Source organism: Leptodactylus fuscus, chromosome 6, assembly GCF_031893055.1.
Source record: "Leptodactylus fuscus isolate aLepFus1 chromosome 6, aLepFus1.hap2, whole genome shotgun sequence".
Lineage (NCBI taxonomy): Eukaryota > Metazoa > Chordata > Amphibia > Anura > Leptodactylidae > Leptodactylus > Leptodactylus fuscus.
This window is the reverse complement of record NC_134270.1, coordinates 10,093,896-10,114,466: the sequence shown is the minus strand read 5'-3', so window position 1 is coordinate 10,114,466 and position 20,571 is coordinate 10,093,896. Positions and strand designations below refer to the sequence as shown.

The 20,571-nt window shown below is 43.4% G+C and overlaps 1 protein-coding gene across 1 annotated transcript in view; it reads left to right on the top strand.

Moving 5' to 3' along the window:
• KIF19 (kinesin family member 19) overlaps nucleotides 1-20,571 on the top strand; it is a 40,567-nt gene that overhangs the window by 2,818 nt on the left and 17,178 nt on the right. The window contains exons 2-3 of the mRNA XM_075279364.1: nucleotides 6,941-7,021; nucleotides 14,516-14,626. Coding sequence (XP_075135465.1) covers nucleotides 6,941-7,021; nucleotides 14,516-14,626 — 192 coding nt within the window. The remainder of the gene's footprint in view (nucleotides 1-6,940; nucleotides 7,022-14,515; nucleotides 14,627-20,571) is intronic.

Here is a 20,571-nt window from a genome sequence, read left to right as displayed (position 1 = left end):
TGTTTCCAAAATGAAGCTGCCTTGTCCAAATGTGCTTTTTCATACCTCAGGCAACTCTATTTGTGGCGTACGTGCAGAAACGGCTTCTTTCTCATCACTCTCCCATACAGCTTCTATTTGTGCAAAGTGCGCTGTATAGTTGACCGATGCACAGTGACACCATCTGCAGCAAGATGATGCTGCAGCTCTTTGGAGGTGGTCTGTGGATTGTCCTTGACTGTTCTCACCATTCTTCTTCTCTGCCTTTCTGATATTTTTCTTGGCCTGCCACTTCTGGGCTTAACAAGAACTGTCCCCGTGGTCTTCCATTTCCTTACTATGTTCCTCACAGTGGAAACTGACAGGTTAAATCTCTGAGACAACTTTTTGTATCCTTCCCCTGAACAACTATGTTGAACAATCTTTGTTTTCAGATCATTTGAGAGCGGGCTGTCCATGCTCGGCGACCATCAAACTTAACTGAACTTGAATTGTTTTGTAGAAAGAAATGGTCCAAAATCCCTTCATCCAGGATCCAGGAACTGATTAAAAGCTACAGGAAGCGACTAGAGGCTGTTATCTTTGCAAAAGGAGGATGTACTAAATATTAATGTCACTTTTCTGTTGAGGTGCCCATATTTTTGCACCGGTCAAATTTTGGTTTAATGCATATTGCGCATTTTCTGTTAATACAATAAACCTCATTTCAATCCTGAAATATTACTGTGTCCATCAGTTATTAGATATATCAAACTGAAATGGCTGTTGCAAACACCAAAATATTTAGAACTAAAAATGATTAAGATTAATAGGGGTGCCCAAACGTTTTCATAGGACTGTATGTACTGTACACTCCCATACACAAACATATATATATATATATACATACTATACACCCCATACAAAAATATACATATACGTTTACACTGTACAATCCCATACAAACCTTACATATGCTTATATACTGTACACCCCATATGTCTTCACACTGATATAGATATATATATATATATATATATATATATATATATATATATATATATAGGCTGTACACTCCTACAGACATATAGAGACAGTTATACCCACACACTGTCCTGCACCCTGTGTGTATATACAGTTGGTGTCATGCACATGGCTGTGCGCCGTCTGCAGGTCAGTAACATGGACAGGTGTCCGGGTGTCATCCATAGTATTCACTCACCTGTATACTGATATGACTGGACGGAGCCACAAATCCTGGCAGATATAGGGCACCTATAGGACCTGCTCTATAATTTGCGGCTCTTCAGTTGGTCGGAGCGCTGTTGTGTGTCTGCGCCGGGACTTCATCTGTTATTGGAGATCCAAAATTGTGGATAAAAATTACAGTCATGTGCAGGAGGCCTTATATCACATGTCGTCTCTGCCATCTTCGCTCACACTACTCGCCCCTGTCTGTGGATTTAATGTTTTTACCTGCCCTTGGGAAAGCTGGGTGGAGGCCGGTGTTATTACCATACAAGTCACCCAGCTTTCCTAGAGACTACTCATTAGAGTTTCCCAGTGAAGGGTCTTCTGGCTCCAGTAATGAGACCTTATACATAGAAATGCCTCCTGGTCTTCCCCATCTCTGATGGCTGTCAGTGAACAGTAACCTTACATATCTACTGTCCTGGTCATGTGACCACTCAGGTGCCCGGATACAGGACAGATAGCGCACCCCTGTGATCACATGACCAGGACAGATTACTATATAGACCTGTATTATGGCCATGCTGGGGGTTGTAGTGCTCTATGTATAGAGTATAATAGACCTGTATTATGGCCATGTTGGGGGTTGTAGTCCTCTATGTATAGAGTATAATAGACCTGTATTATGGCCATGTTGGGGGTTGTAGTCCTCTATGTATAGAGTATAATAGACCTGTATTATGGCCATGTTGGGGGTTGTAGTGCTCTATGTATATAGTATAATAGACCTGTATTATGGCCATGTTGGGGGTTGTAGTCCTCTATGTATATAGTATAATAGACCTGTATTATGGCCATGCTGGGGGTTGTAGTCCTCTATGTATACAGTGTAATAGACCTGTATTATGGCCATGTTGGGGGTTGTAGTCCTCTATGTATAGAGTATAATAGACCTGTATTATGGCCATGTTGGGGGTTGTAGTGCTCTATGTATATAGTATAATAGACCTGTATTATGGCCATGTTGGGGGTTGTAGTCCTCTATGTATATAGTATAATAGACCTGTATTATGGCCATGTTGGGGGGTTGTAGTCCTCTATGTATACAGTATAATAGACCTGTATTATGGCCATGCTGGGGGTTGTAGTCCTCTATGTATAGAGTATAATAGACCTGTATTATGGCCATGTTGGGGGTTGTAGTCCTCTATGTATACAGTGTAATAGACCTGTATTATGGCCATGCTGGGGGTTGTAGTCCTCTATGTATAGAGTATAATAGACCTGTATTATGGCCATGTTGGGGGTTGTAGTCCTCTATGTATAGAGTATAATAGACCTGTATTATGGCCATGTTGGGGGTTGTAGTCCTCTATGTATACAGTGTAATAGACCTGTATTATGGCCATGCTGGGGGTTGTAGTCCTCTATGTATAGAGTATAATAGACCTGTATTATGGCCATGTTGGGGGTTGTAGTCCTCTATGTATAGAGTATAATAGACCTGTATTATGGCCATGTTGGGGGTTGTAGTCCTCTATGTATACAGTGTAATAGACCTGTATTATGGCCATGTTGGGGGTTGTAGTCCTCTATGTATACAGTATAATAGACCTGTATTATGGCCATGTTGGGGGTTGTAGTCCTCTATGTATATAGTATAATAGACCTGTATTATGGCCATGTTGGGGGTTGTAGTCCTCTATGTATACAGTATAATAGACCTGTATTACGGCCATGTTGGGGGTTGTAGTCCTCTATGTATAGAGTATAATAGACCTGTATTATGGCCATGTTGGGGGTTGTAGTCCTCTATGTACAGAGTATAATAGACCTGTGTTATGGCCATGTTGGGGGTTGTAGTCCTCTATGTATACAGTATAATAGACCTGTATTATGGCCATGTTGGGGGTTGTAGTCCTCTATGTATAGAGTATAATAGACCTGTATTATGGCCATGTTGGGGGTTGTAGTCCTCTATGTATACAGTATAATAGACCTGTATTATGGCCATGTTGGGGGTTGTAGTCCTCTATGTATACAGTATAATAGACCTGTATTATGGCCATGCTGGGGGTTGTAGCGCTCTATGTATAGAGTATAATAGACCTGTATTATGGCCATGTTGGGGGTTGTAGTCCTCTATGTACAGAGTATAATAGACCTGTATTATGGCCATGCTGGGGGTTGTAGTCCTCTATGTATAGAGTATAATAGACCTGTATTATGGCCATGTTGGGGGTTGTAGTCCTCTATGTATACAGTATAATAGACCTGTATTATGGCCATGTTGGGGGTTGTAGTCCTCTATGTATATAGTATAATAGACCTGTATTATGGCCATGTTGGGGGTTGTAGTGCTCTATGTATATAGTATAATAGACCTGTATTATGGCCATGTTGGGGGTTGTAGTCCTCTATGTATACAGTGTAATAGACCTGTATTATGGCCATGCTGGGGGTTGTAGTCCTCTATGTATAGAGTATAATAGACCTGTATTATGGCCATGTTGGGGGTTGTAGTCCTCTATGTATACAGTGTAATAGACCTGTATTATGGCCATGTTGGGGGTTGTAGTCCTCTATGTACAGAGTATAATAGACCTGTATTATGGCCATGTTGGGGGTTGTAGTCCTCTATGTATACAGTATAATAGACCTGTATTATGGCCATGCTGGGGGTTGTAGTGCTCTATGTATACAGTATAATAGACCTGTATTATGGCCATGTTGGGGGTTGTAGCCCTCTATGTATACAGTATAATAGACCTGTATTATGGCCATGTTGGGGGTTGTAGTCCTCTATGTATACAGTGTAATAGACCTGTATTATGGCCATGCTGGGGGTTGTAGTCCTCTATGTATAGAGTATAATAGACCTGTATTATGGCCATGTTGGGGGTTGTAGTCCTCTATGTATACGGTATAATAGACCTGTATTATGGCCATGTTGGGGGTTGTAGTCCTCTATGTATACAGTATAATAGACCTGTATTATGGCCATGCTGGGGGTTGTAGTCCTCTATGTATACAGTATAATAGACCTGTATTATGGCCATGCTGGGGGTTGTAGCCCTCTATGTACAGAGTATAATAGACCTGTATTATGGCCATGTTGGGGGTTGTAGTCCTCTATGTATACAGTGTAATAGACCTGTATTATGGCCATGTTGGGGGTTGTAGTGCTCTATGTATAGAGTATAATAGACCTGTATTATGGCCATGTTGGGGGTTGTAGCCCTCTATGTATAGAGTATAATAGACCTGTATTATGGCCATGTTGGGGGTTGTAGCCCTCTATGTACAGAGTATAATAGACCTGTATTATGGCCATGTTGGGGGTTGTAGTCCTCTATGTATACAGTGTAATAGACCTGTATTATGGCCATGTTGGGGGTTGTAGTGCTCTATGTATAGAGTATAATAGACCTGTATTATGGCCATGTTGGGGGTTGTAGTCCTCTATGTACAGAGTATAATAGACCTGTATTATGGCCATGTTGGGGGTTGTAGTCCTCTATGTATACAGTATAATAGACCTGTATTACGGCCATGTTGGGGGTTGTAGTCCTCTATGTATAGAGTATAATAGACCTGTATTATGGCCATGTTGGGGGTTGTAGTCCTCTATGTATAGAGTATAATAGACCTGTATTATGGCCATGTTGGGGGTTGTAGTCCTCTATGTACAGAGTATAATAGACCTGTATTATGGCCATGTTGGGGGTTGTAGTCCTCTATGTATACAGTATAATAGACCTGTATTACGGCCATGTTGGGGGTTGTAGTCCTCTATGTATAGAGTATAATAGACCTGTATTATGGCCATGTTGGGGGTTGTAGTCCTCTATGTATAGAGTATAATAGACCTGTATTATGGGCATGTTGGGGGTTGTAGTCCTCTATGTATAGAGTATAATAGACCTGTATTATGGCCATGTTGGGGGTTGTAGTCCTCTATGTATACAGTATAATAGACCTGTATTATGGCCATGTTGGGGGTTGTAGCCCTCTATGTACAGAGTATAATAGACCTGTATTATGGCCATGTTGGGGGTTGTAGTCCTCTATGTATACAGTATAATAGACCTGTATTATGGCCATGTTGGGGGTTGTAGTCCTCTATGTACAGAGTATAATAGACCTGTATTATGGCCATGTTGGGGGTTGTAGTCCTCTATGTATACAGTATAATAGACCTGTATTACGGCCATGTTGGGGGTTGTAGTCCTCTATGTATATAGTATAATAGACCTGTATTATGGCCATGTTGGGGGTTGTAGTCCTCTATGTATAGAGTATAATAGACCTGTATTATGGCCATGCTGGGGGTTGTAGTCCTCTATGTATAGAGTATAATAGACCTGTATTATGGCCATGTTGGGGGTTGTAGTCCTCTATGTATAGAGTATAATAGACCTGTATTATGGCCATATTGGGGGGTTGTAGTCCTCTATGTATACAGTATAATAGACCTGTATTATGGCCATGTTGGGGGTTGTAGTCCTCTATGTATAGAGTATAATAGACCTGTATTATGGCCATGTTGGGGGTTGTAGTCCTCTATGTATATAGTATAATAGACCTGTATTACGGCCATGTTGGGGGTTGTAGTCCTCTATGTATACAGTATAATAGACCTGTATTATGGCCATGCTGGGGGTTGTAGCCCTCTATGTACAGAGTATAATAGACCTGTATTATGGCCATGTTGGGGGTTGTAGTCCTCTATGTATACGGTATAATAGACCTGTATTATGGCCATGTTGGGGGTTGTAGTCCTCTATGTATACGGTATAATAGACCTGTATTATGGCCATGTTGGGGGTTGTAGTCCTCTATGTATAGAGTATAATAGACCTGTATTATGGCCATGTTGGGGGTTGTAGTCCTCTATGTATACAGTATAATAGACCTGTATTACGGCCATGTTGGGGGTTGTAGTCCTCTATGTATAGAGTATAATAGACCTGTATTATGGCCATGTTGGGGGTTGTAGTCCTCTATGTATACAGTATAATAGACCTGTATTATGGCCATGTTGGGGGTTGTAGTCCTCTATGTATAGAGTATAATAGACCTGTATTATGGCCATGTTGGGGGTTGTAGTCCTCTATGTATAGAGTATAATAGACCTGTATTATGGCCATGTTGGGGGTTGTAGTCCTCTATGTATACAGTATAATAGACCTGTATTATGGCCATGCTGGGGGTTGTAGTCCTCTATGTATAGAGTATAATAGACCTGTATTATGGCCATGTTGGGGGTTGTAGTCCTCTATGTATACAGTATAATAGACCTGTATTATGGCCATGTTGGGGGTTGTAGTCCTCTATGTATAGAGTATAATAGACCTGTATTATGGCCATGTTGGGGGTTGTAGTCCTCTATGTATACAGTATAATAGACCTGTATTATGGCCATGTTGGGGGTTGTAGTCCTCTATGTATAGAGTATAATAGACCTGTATTATGGCCATGTTGGGGGTTGTAGTCCTCTATGTATACAGTATAATAGACCTGTATTATGGCCATGCTGGGGGTTGTAGTCCTCTATGTATAGAGTATAATAGACCTGTATTATGGCCATGTTGGGGGTTGTAGTCCTCTATGTATACAGTATAATAGACCTGTATTATGGCCATGTTGGGGGTTGTAGTCCTCTATGTATAGAGTATAATAGACCTGTATTATGGCCATGCTGGGGGTTGTAGTCTTCTGTATGTAGGATATAATATTACTGTATTATGGTTATGATGACGCCATTTTTTTCTTCTTTCTTCCACGACAGGTTGCACTCCGCATCCGGCCGATCAATGAGACAGAGCTGGTAGAAGGCGCCACCATCATTGCCCACAAGGTGGATGAACAGGTACGGCGTACATTATACTCGGGGTATATAGGGGTAACTATGGCGGAGATAGTATAGTATTCACCATTGTGGTCGGCTTTAGGATATGTTTCCGTACAGGGGACTAATACTTATACAATGCCAATGTTCTCGATCCAGACTTGGTACGTTGTGAGGCGGGAGGCATGGCGTACCTCTCTGGTAAATAATTGGGGTCAGCGGGAGGAGGTGAGAGCATTCGAGGTCTGGACGACTGGCTGACATAAGAAGGCAGATCAGCGGAGGCGCAGATGGCAGCATTGCTGTGGTAACTTCCTGGACAGTCAGACAATGATGGCAGCGACATGGCTAAAGAGAAAAGATAATCAGATGTGGTGACAATAAAGCTGCCGGCGGCCGGCGCCCCCTGTACCCCCGACACCCCCATCCCATCAACTATTAATGGAGGACGGGGTCACAAGTAGTTCCAGTGACTCTCTTTATTTACCCAAAATGAAGTCAGATCCCAGACTAGGCCCCCCCTAAACAAATACTGGCGTCAGCACCAATCCCCAACAGTGATACACCCCTAGACTGACCACTAACTAAGTCAGATCAACCCCCTACAATGATACGGCCGGAGTCACGTCCTCAGAAATGTGCGGTATGATTTCAGCTCTCCTGGTGTACACTCCAATTCTGGAGACATCAGTGGCATTAGTTTTTGCACTGATATCCCTCCACTGTCAGAAGAGTGGGCCTTGTAGTCATTGCTGTGTGGAGCGTCCCCCACCCCTCCCCCCGATCTGTACTATTCCATAGCACTGTACTATCAGGTGGGACCGGACGTTACAACCCAGCGCTCATTTCGTAAGGCCCGAATGGTCCTCTATAAATACAAAGCCCCCAGATCTCAAGTCTAGACAGAGGCCTAGATCCCCTAAATTATTATAGAATTATAGACCCTAGTCCTAACCTACCGACATAAATACAGACCCCAGACCAGACCCCTAAACTAATACAGACCCCAGACCAGACTCCTAAACTAATACAGACCCCAGACCAGACCCCTAAACTAATACAGACCCCAGACCAGACCTCTAAACTAATACAGATCCCAGACCAGACCCCTAAACTAATACAGACCCCAGACCAGACCCCTAAACTAATACAGACCCCAGACCAGACCCCTAAACTAATACAGATCCCAGACCAGACCCCTAAACTAATACAGATCCCAGACCAGACCCCTAAACTAATACAGACCCCAGACCAGACCCCTAAACTAATACAGACCCCAGACCAGACCCCTAAACTAATACAGATCCCAGACCAGACCCCTAAACTAATACAGACCCCAGACCAGACCCCTAAACTAATACAGACCCCAGACCAGACCCCTAAACTAATACAGACCCCAGACCAGACCCCTAAACTAATACAGACCCCAGACCAGACCCCTAAACTAATACAGACCCCAGACCAGACCCCTAAACTAATACAAACCCCTAAACTAATACAGACCCCAGACCAGACTCCTAAACTAATACAGACCCCAGACCAGACCCCTTAAATAATACAGACCCCAGACCAGACCCCTAAACTAATACAGACCCCAGACCAGACCCCTAAACTAATACAAACCCCTAAACTAATACAGACCCCAGACCAGACCCCTAAACTAATACAGACCCCAGACCAGACCTCTAAACTAATACAGACCCCAGACCAGACCCCTAAACTAATACAGACCCCAGACCAGACCCCTAAACTAATACAGACCCCAGACCAGACCCCTAAACTAATACAGACCCCAGACCAGACCCCTAAACTAATACAGACCCCAGACCAGACCCCTAAACTAATACAGACCCCAGACCAGACCCCTAAACTAATACAGACCCCAGACCAGACCCCTAAACTAATACAGACCCCAGACCAGACCCCTAAACTAATACAAACCCCTAAACTAATACAGACCCCAGACCAGACCCCTAAACTAATACAGACCCCAGACCAGACCTCTAAACTAATACAGACCCCAGACCAGACCCCTAAACTAATACAGACCCCAGACCAGACCCCTAAACTAATACAGACCCCAGACCAGACCCCTAAACAAATACAGACCCCAGACCAGACTCCTAAACTAATACAGACCCCAGACCAGACCCCTAAACTAATACAGACCCCAGACCAGACTCCTAAACTAATACTGACCCCAGACCAGACCCCTAAACTAATACAGACCCCAGACCAGACCCCTAAACTAATACAGACCCCAGACCAGACTCCTAAACTAATACAGACCCCAGACCAGACTCCTAAACTAATACAGACCTCAGACCAGACCTCTAAACTAATACAGACCCCAGACCAGACCCCTAAACTAATACAGACCCCAGACCAGACCCCTAAACTAATACAGACCCCAGACCAGACCCCTAAACTAATACAGACCCCAGACCAGACCCCTAAACTAATACAGACCCCAGACCAGACCCCTAAACTAATACAGACCCCAGACCAGACTCCTAAACTAATACGGACCCCAGACCAGACCTCTAAACTAATACAGACCCCAGACCAGACTCCCTGACTAATACAGACCCCAGACCAGACCCCTAAACTAATACAGACCCCAGACCAGACCCCTAAACTAATACAGACCCCACAACTTACCTCTAAACTAATACAGACCCCACAACTTACCTCTAAACTAATACAGACCCCAGACCAGACCCCTAAACTAATACAGACCCCAGACCAGACCCCTAAACTAATACAGACCCCAGACCAGACCCCTAAACTAATACAGACCCCAGACCAGACTCCTAAACTAATACAGACCCCAGACCAGACCTCTAAACTAATACAGACCCCAGACCAGACTCCCTGACTAATACAGACCCCAGACCAGACCCCTAAACTAATACAGACCCCAGACCAGACCCCTAAACTAATACAGACCCCACAACTTACCTCTAAACTAATACAGACCCCAGACCAGACTAGTGCATACCCCACAACATACTTCTAAATAAATACAGACACCAGACCCCTAAACTAATGCAGATCCTCTCACCTGTACCCTAGACTAGATCCCCTTAATAAACTAAAACTCCAGACCAGTAGTCTTAAACTAATACAGAACCCAGGCCAGATCCCCTAAATTATACAGACCCTAGACCATGTATTTGGACGTCTACCTCTCCCCATTACTGCAGTCACCCTCACTCCATACAATGACCTCTATGTCAGGACTGCAGGGATCAAAAGAGGTGAGAATGTAGTCAGGACATGGCACCTGGGATATTCGCTCGCTTCCCAGGAGTCCGCTAGGTCTCCCCTTTATTCCTGGGGTCCACTAGAGAAATTCACCACCCACATATCGAGTCACATGGCGTCCATACCAGATAATGTTAATATCTAATGATTAGGGTCATTGTTGACCTCATTGGGGCACCACGTGCCTTGTGGCTTGCTTCCCCTATACTCTATATACATGGCTTGGGAGTGACCAAATTTCGGGAACCTCTGCCAAATAGAATAAATTTTTCATTGTCCTAATGAATTGTAGCCTAGATCTGATTTCCCGGGACAATGATGTCCAATGATGAGGGTGTGAGGAGATGTGTGCGGAGCGGCCCTTCCTTCTGTCACCACGGGCATGCTCTAGTGCCCCCACCGCCCCTCCATAACATATGGCAGGTATAAGACCCTTAAGGTGTAAGACTCCAGACGGGATTACACAAGCGTCCATGTAACAACCAGATGGCTACTTGAGACATCTTATAACTCCAGCTCCTTGTGATTTGCACAGGATAATTAAGGAGATCCTGCGGTATCTTAAGTTGGAAATAGAAACCCTTCACGTATCTGGCAGGTGGTGTACGGACTATAGGGTGGTGATGCCAGGTAAGGGCATGTTCACACAACGGAAAAATCTGGCATGTAGTTATGCCATGGAACCGTGGTTCTGAACTGGCGCGCTCACATGGATGTAGACTTCAAAATTTGTGAGTTTTAGTAAATTTGTTAGGCCGTGGGCCCCGCACTGGCCCAGCTCGGTCTCTGTCCCATTCCACCCACTTTCATAAAAAGTGGCAAGTGGGGCATGGAAGAAATGATGTGGCAAATATTTGGCGAGGGAAAGGGCTGTACGCCAAAGATGCGGCTCATTCACACACACCTAGGCCAGAAAAATTGTGTTTCAATAGTTTGAGGTGATTGTGAATCCAGTCGGTCTATGAGGTTGGATGTAAATCCATTGGGTGACTGTGGAGTTGAGGTCAGATGTAGACTCTTTGTATGCCTGTGAGATTCAGATTGGTTGTGGAGTTGAGGTTGGATGTAGACCCATTGTGTCTGTGGGGTTGAGGTTGGATGTAGACCCATTGTGTCTGTGGGGTTGAGGTTGGATGTAGACTCTTTGTGAGTCTGTAGAGTTGAGGTTGGATGTAGACTCTTTGTGAGTCTGTAGAGTTGAGGTTGGATGTAGACCCATTGTGTCTGTGGGGTTGAGGTTGGAAGTAGACTCTTTGTGAGTCTGTAGAGTTGAGGTTGGATGTAGACCCATTGTGTCTGTGGGGTTGAGGTTGGATGTAGACCCATTGTGTCTGTGGGGTTGAAGTTAGATGTAGACTCTTTGTGTGTCTATGGGGTTCAGGTTGGATGTAGACCCATTGTGTATCTCTGGGGTTCAGGTTGGATGCCTGTGAGATTTACATTGGCAGCGCCGCACCTCCCATGAGGCGACCTGAAGCGACCGCTTCAGGCGGCGCTATGCCAGGGCCTCGGGAGGGCAGCATTTTTGCTGACCTAAGCCAGTCCAGGACAAGCTGTCCTGGACTGGCTTAGCGTCACCGTGTCTGCAGTCCGACACGGGAAGCAGGCGGTGTATTGGGGCGGCCTTGCTGGACGCAACGCTGCTCCAGCGGCCGCCCCTCACACTCAGGCAGAGAGCAGGTCCTCTCCCTGCCTGTGAACGCCGCTCGCTCAGCTCGGCCACGCCCCCTTTCCACTCAACCCCGCCCCATTCTGCTCAACCCTGCCCCTTTCTTGCGACCCCGCCCCCTCAGCTCCGCCCCTCCTGGGGGGGCGGCTTTCTGATGCCGCTTCAGGCAGCAGAAAGCCCAGGTTCACTCCTGCACATTGGTTGTGGAGTTGAGGTTGGATGTAGACCCATTGTGTATCTGTGGAGTTGAGGTTGGATGTAGACCCATTGTGTATCTGTGGAGTTGAGGTTGGATGTAGACTCATTGTGTATCTCTGGGGTTCAGGTTGGATGTAGACTCTTTGTATGCCTGTGAGATTCAGATTGGTTGTGGGGTTGAGGTTGGATGTAGACCCACTGCTTGTATGTGGGGTTCAGGTTGGATGTAGACCCATTGTGTGTCTGTGGAGTTGAGGTTGGATGTAGACCCATTGTGTATCTGTGGAGTTGAGGTTGGATGTAGACCCATTGTGTATCTCTGGGGTTCAGGTTGGATGTAGACCCATTGTGTATCCCTGGGGTTCAGGTTGGATGTAGACTCTTTGTATGCCTGTGAGATTTAGATTGGTTGAGGTTGGATGTAGACCCACTGTTTGTCTGTGGGGTTCAGATTGGATGTAAACCCAATACGTCTGTAGGGATGATGTTGGATATGGATCCAAGATGTCTCAATAGGCTTAATTCAGAGGTGGCTCCTTTGAGAGTCTATAAAATTGAGGTTAGGTATAGTCTCATTGTGTAGAAGTTCATCATTAAATGTGTCGCAATATGGATACTCGATGTAGACCTGTGTGTCTCTAAAGGGTTGGTGCTGGATGTGGAGCTTTTGTATCTCAATACCATTGGCTTTGGTTTAACCTGGGTGTGTTCTTCACCTTTAACCCTCATAAGGAGACATGGACTTGTCTGTCAGGTGCCCCAATTGCCCTCCATAAGTTATAGCTGTCAGGCAAGTAGACGTCCTGTCTCGACTTGTTGGTTGTTGTTAGATCGAGGAGTAAAGGTTGAGGGTAACATTCGTGGAACTTGGTTGGGTCAATACATGGAAGACATCAAAGCAAAGAGATGAATATCAAGCAAAAATGGAACAATAGGATCAGGATAAAGATTAGATGAGTGTTTTTAGATAAGTCAGCGCCAGATGGTCTAAGTCCGTACTCGTAGGTGATGATTTGGAGGTGATGAGTTACCGACCAAATCTAATAAGTCCATCCCTGGAGATACATTGGTGCCTACCAAGTCTATATCTGAACCAGGTCTTGGAGATAATAAGTCAACACTCTGAGATAATAAGTCATATTTCAGACTGTTTTTTTATCGTCCCCCATTGTCTACTTACCGGTGGCCTACCTAGCCCCGGTTGTCCTTTTGAGACTTTCAACCTAACATAGTCTGAACAATAGTAACTGTAAGGAAAATCTTCCAAAAATTCCTCTCTGTATCTCCTCCTTAACAGCCGGGGCCGAAATAAATAGTTGCCTTTGTTCCAGGTAGCACTGAGGTAACACCATCTGGTCATGGAGTCAAGGTGGTCATTGTCCGGTTACCTACGCTCAGATGTACCAGGGCTGAGTCTGGCACAGAACCATGTCTGTTCAGACTGGCGTCATCTCCGAAATAATTCCTTATCTGACTTAAAAGAATTTAGAGACGGCGCAGCCTAAATGGCATCTGCTCACAAAGTCCCCACTCATCCACTGACGTGAGGTTTTCTTCCGAATAATAGATGTTTTTGGCTTGAGGAACACTCGACGTATTATAATAAAGGAGCAAAATGAGTGTAAATATTACTGGTCGATGAAGGATCCACCTCATCTCTTAAAGGATCCTCAAAGGTGGAAAGGAGGAGGAACCTTGGTGGTGAAGGAGGAGGAAGACCTTAGGCAAGAGAAGTCCAAGAAAGAGTGGGGACTTTGTTAACACCATGGTGGTCGTAACCTTTCCAATTACGAGACTGTCATGCTGTTGGGTTGGGTCCATGGTGGAGATGGGCTGGTATGAAAGAACAGTTCTGAAAGAGGGTTATACAAAAATATACACCACACCACTGGTTTATTTAGACAGAACAAGTCGAGTATTGCGTATGGTGTCCCAATTCTCCACCACTGGAGAGGGAAGAAGACTTTCAACCTACTGTTTGCCCCAATAGCTGTCTAAAGTATCTGGGCAAATCAGTTCCTCCTCCCATATGTATCCTCTGATGGTATCCTTGATGTCCCCTTGGAGCACATAATAGGACACCCTTCCCCCAGGGACTGGTTTCAAAAATAAGAATCGGTGCTTGAAGGAAAGACATGGTTGGCCACCAGACAACCCATTGTTTGAGACCCATAGTAGGGGCGTTTACGTCTAATATTGAATTACTGGACAATAATGCCAAAATATATAACCCAAAAGAATGAAAGACCTTCCTCGGTCATTGGAAATATCTTGGTTAATACGTCATGTTCTCTTGGCAGTGGATTGGGACAACTTTCATCAGAAGGTCTCACATCAAACTGTGGTTCAATGTTATAAACCTATAGAATAACTCCTTACAGATGGTGGTTCTTATGGATCCAATGGAAGACCCAGATGACATTTTGAGAGCCAACCGGTCCCGTGAGAAGTCCTACATGTTTGATGTGGCGTTTGACTACTCGGCAACCCAGGTAAGCCCAAACTATTATCATGTAGGACTATATCAAAGAACAAAACGTTATAGGTAGCACAAAAAGTGATGGGTGCAGTGACCATCCAGTAGACATCTTCTAAATGTGGACCGTCCAATTGGTTGGCTTGTTACATACATTTCCTTAGGTCCATCTTCAGTTCTGTTTTTCGGAAGGTGTCCATAGACCTTCAATAGCTGTTGAATTTGGCTGGAAGCTATTTGTCTTTTTCTATGGTATATACACTCACCGGCCACTTTATTAGGTACACCTGTCCAACTGCTCGTTAACACTTAATTTCTAATCAGCCAATCACATGGCGGCAACTCAGTGCATTTAGGCATGTAGACATGGTCAAGACAATCTCCTGCAGTTCAAACCGAGCATCAGTATGGGGAAGAAAGGTGATTTGAGTGCCTTTGAACGTGGCATGGTTGTTGGTGCCAGAAGGGCTGGTCTGAGTATTTCAGAAACTGCTGATCTACTGGGATTTTCACGCACAACCATCTCTAGGGTTTACAGAGAATGGTCCGAAAAAGAAAAAACATCCAGTGAGCGGCAGTTCTGTGAGCGGAAATGCGTTGTTGATGCCAGAGGTCAGAGGAGAATGGCCAGACTGGTTCTAGCTGATAGAAAGGCAACAGTGACTCAAATAGCCACCCGTTACAACCAAGGTAGCCAGAAGAGCATCTCTGAACGCCGCACAGTACGTCCAACTTTGAGGCAGATGGGCTACAGCAGCAGAAGACCACACCGGGTGCCACTCCTTTCAGCTAAGAACAGGAAACTGAGGCTACAATTTGCACAAGCTCATCGAAATTGGACAATTGAAGATTGGAAAAACGTTGCCTGGTCTGATGCGTCTCGATTTCTGCTGCGACATTCGGATGGTAGGGTCAGAATTTGGCGTCAACAACATGAAAGCATGGATTCATCCTGCCTTGTATCGGTAACGGTTCAGGCTGGTGGTGGTGGTGTCATGGTGTGGGGAATATTTTCTTGGCACTCATTGGGCCCCTTGGTACCAATTGAGCATCGTTGCAACGCCAAAGCCTACCTGAGTATTGTTGCTGACCATGTCCATCCCTTTATGACCACAATGTACCCAACATCTGATGGCTACTTTCAGCAGGATAATGCAATGCCATGTCATAAAGCTGGAATCATCTCAGACTGGTTTCTTGAACATGACAATGAGTTCACTGTACTCCAATGGCCTCCACAGTCACCAGATCTCAATCCAATAGAGGAGCATCTTTGGGATGTGGTGGAACGGGAGATTCGCATCATGGATGTGCAGCCGACAAATCTGCGACTGCAACTGTGTGATGCCATCATGTCAATATGGACCAAAATCTCTGAGGAATGCTTCCAGCACCTTGTTGTATCTATGCCACGAAGAATTGAGGCAGTTCTGAAGGCAAAAGGGGGTCCAACCCGTTACTAGCATGGTGTACCTAATAAAGTGGCCGGTGAGTGTATATATGACCTTGTAACATAAAGATGGTGGATCTCTAAGAAGGTTGGCCACCTTCAGTGACTTTTGTTGGTTTCATTGATATAAGAATGGATGCAGAGTCTCCGAACCTTTGCTACATGAGGTAATGTTTTCTATGGAGACCTCGGTGCTCAGGTGGCATCTATAGAGAGAGAGCACATTAGAGGCGTCTTTCAGGAATTATTCCTCTGATGTCGCCTCCCTGGTGTCTTCCAGATGTCTAATTATATTAACTGCTTCATTGCTTGTACCGAGGTGGTATGTCTAATAATATAATGTAGCTTCATACGTAGTATTATAGTAGTTATATTCTTGTACATAGGAGTAGTATTATAGTAGTTATATTCTTGTACATATGATCAGTATTATAGTAGTTATATTCTTGTACATAGGAGTAGTATTATAGTAGTTATATTCTTGTACATAGGAGTAGTATTATAGTAGTTATATTCTTGTACATAGGAGCAGTATTATAGTAGTTATATTCTTGTACATAGGAGCAGTATTATAGTAGTTATATTCTTGTACATAGGAGCAGTATTATAGTAGTTATATTCTTGTACATAGGAGCAGTATTATAGTAGTTATATTCTTGTACATAGGAGTAGTATTATAGTAGTTATATTCTTGTACATAGGAGCAGTATTATAGTAGTTATATTCTTGTACATAGGAGCAGTATTATAGTAGTTATATTCTTGTACATAGGAGTAGTATTATAGTAGTTATATTCTTGTACATAGGAGCAGTATTATAGTAGTTATATTCTTGTACATAGGAGTAGTATTATAGTAGTCATATTCTTGTACATAGGAGGTAGTATTATAGTAGTTATATCCCTGTACATAGGAGCAGTATTATAGTAGTTATATTCCTGTACATAGGAGCAGTATTATAGTAGTTATATTCCTGTACATAGGAGCAGTATTATAGTAGTTATATTCTTGTACATAGGAGCAGTATTATAGTAGTTATATTCTTGTACATAGGAGCAGTATTATAGTAGTCATATTCTTGTACATAGGAGTAGTATTATAGTAGTTATATTCTTGTACATAGGAGCAGTATTATAGTAGTTATATTCTTGTACATAGGAGCAGTATTATAGTAGTTATATTCTTGTACATAGGAGCAGTATTATAGTAGTTATATTCTTGTACATAGGAGTAGTATTATAGTAGTTATATTCTTGTACATAGGAGCAGTATTATAGTAGTTATATTCTTGTACATAGGAGCAGTATTATAGTAGTCATATTCTTGTACATAGGAGTAGTATTATAGTAGTTATATTCTTGTACATAGGAGCAGTATTATAATGGTTATATTCTTGTACATAGGAGCAGTATTATAGTAGTTATATTCTTGTACATAGAAGTAGTATTATAGTAGTTATATTCTTGTACATAGGAGTAGTATTATAGTAGTTATATTCTTGTACATAGGAGGTAGTATTATAGTAGTTATATTCTTGTACATAGGAGCAATATTATAGTAGTTATATTCTTGTACATAGGAGCAGTATTATAGTAGTTATAGTCTTGTACATAGGAGCAGTATTATAGTAGTTATATTCTTGTACATAGGAGGTAGTATTATAGTAGTTATATTCTTGTATATAGGAGCAGTATTATAGTAGTTATATTCTTGTACATAGGAGCAGTATCATAGTAGTTATATTCTTGTACATAGGAGCAGTATTAGGCTGTATTCACAGAGTAACGCCAGGCGTTTTTTGTGTGTTTTTTGCACATAGCGCCGCGTTAACGCGGCGTACACGCGGTGTTAACGCGGCGCTATGTGCAAAAAACACACAAAAACGCCTGGCGTTACTCTGTGTGAATACAGCCTTATAGTGTTTATATGCTTGCTTTAACTCGAGGCTTTGTGGTTTGACCATCAAAGGCAATTTCCAGCCATGAATCCTCCAAAGAGAGTCCAAAGTGCTTGCCATATTCCTGCCACAGGAGTTAGACCAACACCAGTTGGACATTGATGTCCATTGGATTTGCAGTGTCTTTTGACCATGTATATTGTGAACTCTCCAAAAGACTACCTTTTTGAGAAGTCCACGTTGATCTCTTTCAATTTCCCTATATCCTCCATATATTGGGTCTCCCCTTTCTTATTGACCAGTTTTTGGTTGTCTTCTCTGTGTTGTTTCACCAAATCCTGTCTTGTCTCCTCTTTGAATAAAGTTCCTCCTTAGCTCTGGTTCTATTAGATGGTGAAATTATTCCTAGTTACTAAAACTGATCGGCCGTCACCTGCCTCAGACCTTTTATCTGAGACTCACCTTACATTTACGTAGCACTTCTAAACCTAGCCTTGGGCATTTTCTTAGCGTACCATCTATTGTTCTCTGCCTTTACTTGATGTCTTGAGCAATTCTTAGTGATGAGGGGTTTGTACATCTTTGGTGATGGCTTAAGGCAAGGTCAGGATTGGGCATGGATGAAGATGAAAGTCCAAGGAGATTACGACATCTCGTCCACCTTTAGCATTGATGAGACGCCTGTCTGCTATTGACCACCCTGAAGCTCAGGTTGCTCATGATGTCCTCCATCGGAAATGTTGATCCAGTCCACGTAATGATAGTTTCCATATTTTTTTGCTAGTTGACGTTCCTTTCCATATCTTTGGATTTCATTAATGGTTGGTGGGATGTCACTAATGGTAGGTGGGATACCTGTAGAGTCATGACCCCTCAGAACAAAAGGTTTTCATGGTCAGTCAAGTGGTATTGGAGAAAACCAAAGAGTTGACAGTCAACCCTCCATACTTTTTTGCTAGTTGACGTACCTTTCCATATCTTCGGATGTCATTGATGGTGGGTGGGATACCTGTAGAGTTATGACCCCCCATAACAGAAGTTTTTCATGGTCAGTCAAGTGGTACTGAGAGAAAACCAAAGAGTTGACCGTCAACCCTCCACCCTGACAGAGGCTATCAGGACCGGTGGAAGTCCAAGATTCTTGAGCATCACCATCACCACCATGACTGGAGAACCTTTGAAGAAACTTCACTAGTATTTTCAGAGTATTGTTGGATCCCCTTCAGCCTTCGTTGGCAACTACTCTCTAACCTCTTATGTAATAGTATTTTTGGTTTTTCATCTACTTTACAATTGGAAAATTTTGGCAAATATTGTAAATTTGCTTGACCCCAAGTGGGCACAACGTTGGTGACCAATGAAGAATACTTCGTCCTATCCAAGCCATCTCCTGAACACCGTACTACGAGATGTTAGTGACTGCCTGGACGTGTAAAGTATTTTCCATAGAGGTCCTCCGTTGCCAAAGTCTTGCTCGTAATCTCGAGGTTGCCTTTTTCTTTGGGTTCATTCATGTGTGGAGGTGACCTTTTGATTTACAGGTTTACCTCCCGTTGTCCGCCATCCCGAGTCACACATTCCCTTCGCGCCCCCCTCGTTGGTCATTGTCCTTCTTCTTCTCGCTCGCCCTGCTTTCCTTCATTCCTGTTTACTCTCATTATTTGTCGTCGCTTCCTATTCCATTACACTTTTACTTTCCTTGCCGCCTTCTTGAGACGTTTTCTGCCCACAGTAAAAGCCTCGAAGCTAAGAATGAGGACGGAGGAAATACAAGACTGCTCGGAGATAATGTTACCTCCTTGATGGGATCGTGTTGCCTCTTTGTTCTTTGGCTTGTGTTACCTCTTCACCCGCGTCTTCATGTATGTGTGACTCTTGAGGTTGTCATCGGCCATTATTGATCAACTGAGAATGCAAACAAATCTGTCACTCCTAAGATTACTGCTGTGACGTTATTACTTTTACTGCTTCCTCCAAGCGAAGGACATTCTGGTTTACCAAGACCGACCAAAAACATCACACTCGTACCACCAATGGCCTCCGGCGCTCCCAAAGTCGAGGGCAACTTTCCATCTCGCCAACAACCATGACAAGGTTATCGTTCAAGGTCAAGGGCCAGTCACTCTGTCCCCGCCACATGTAGTCAAAAACATCCTTCCCAGCAACTCATTGATGCGCTGGTGCAAATTCTTATGTTATAGCATTATATGGCGGTGGTATATATTCACTGTATGGCACTAATCATGTAGGGACTTTTAGTAGATGGTCCTTTATCTGTATAGTCTCCATAGATGTTTGTCTGAAGGCGTAGTACAATTCACTACATATAAGTGGGCTTTTACCTTAAAGGGGATGTTTATTTTTTAAAAAGAAACGGAGAATTCTGGGCCCGTAGAGAGGAGTCCCTTCTTAAAGGCTGTAGCTGGATGACTTCAGAAGCATCTGCATCTGGAAGACCCAGTGTATAGTGATTTCTATAGTAACCATGTAATACTTTCTTTCTCCTCTGGGAGTGCTGCAGGAAAATTGTACACCTATAGTTGGTTCCTTTACAGATTGTAGCTAATCTCTACATTATCTTATTTTCTTCTTATTATTATTATACTACATTATCT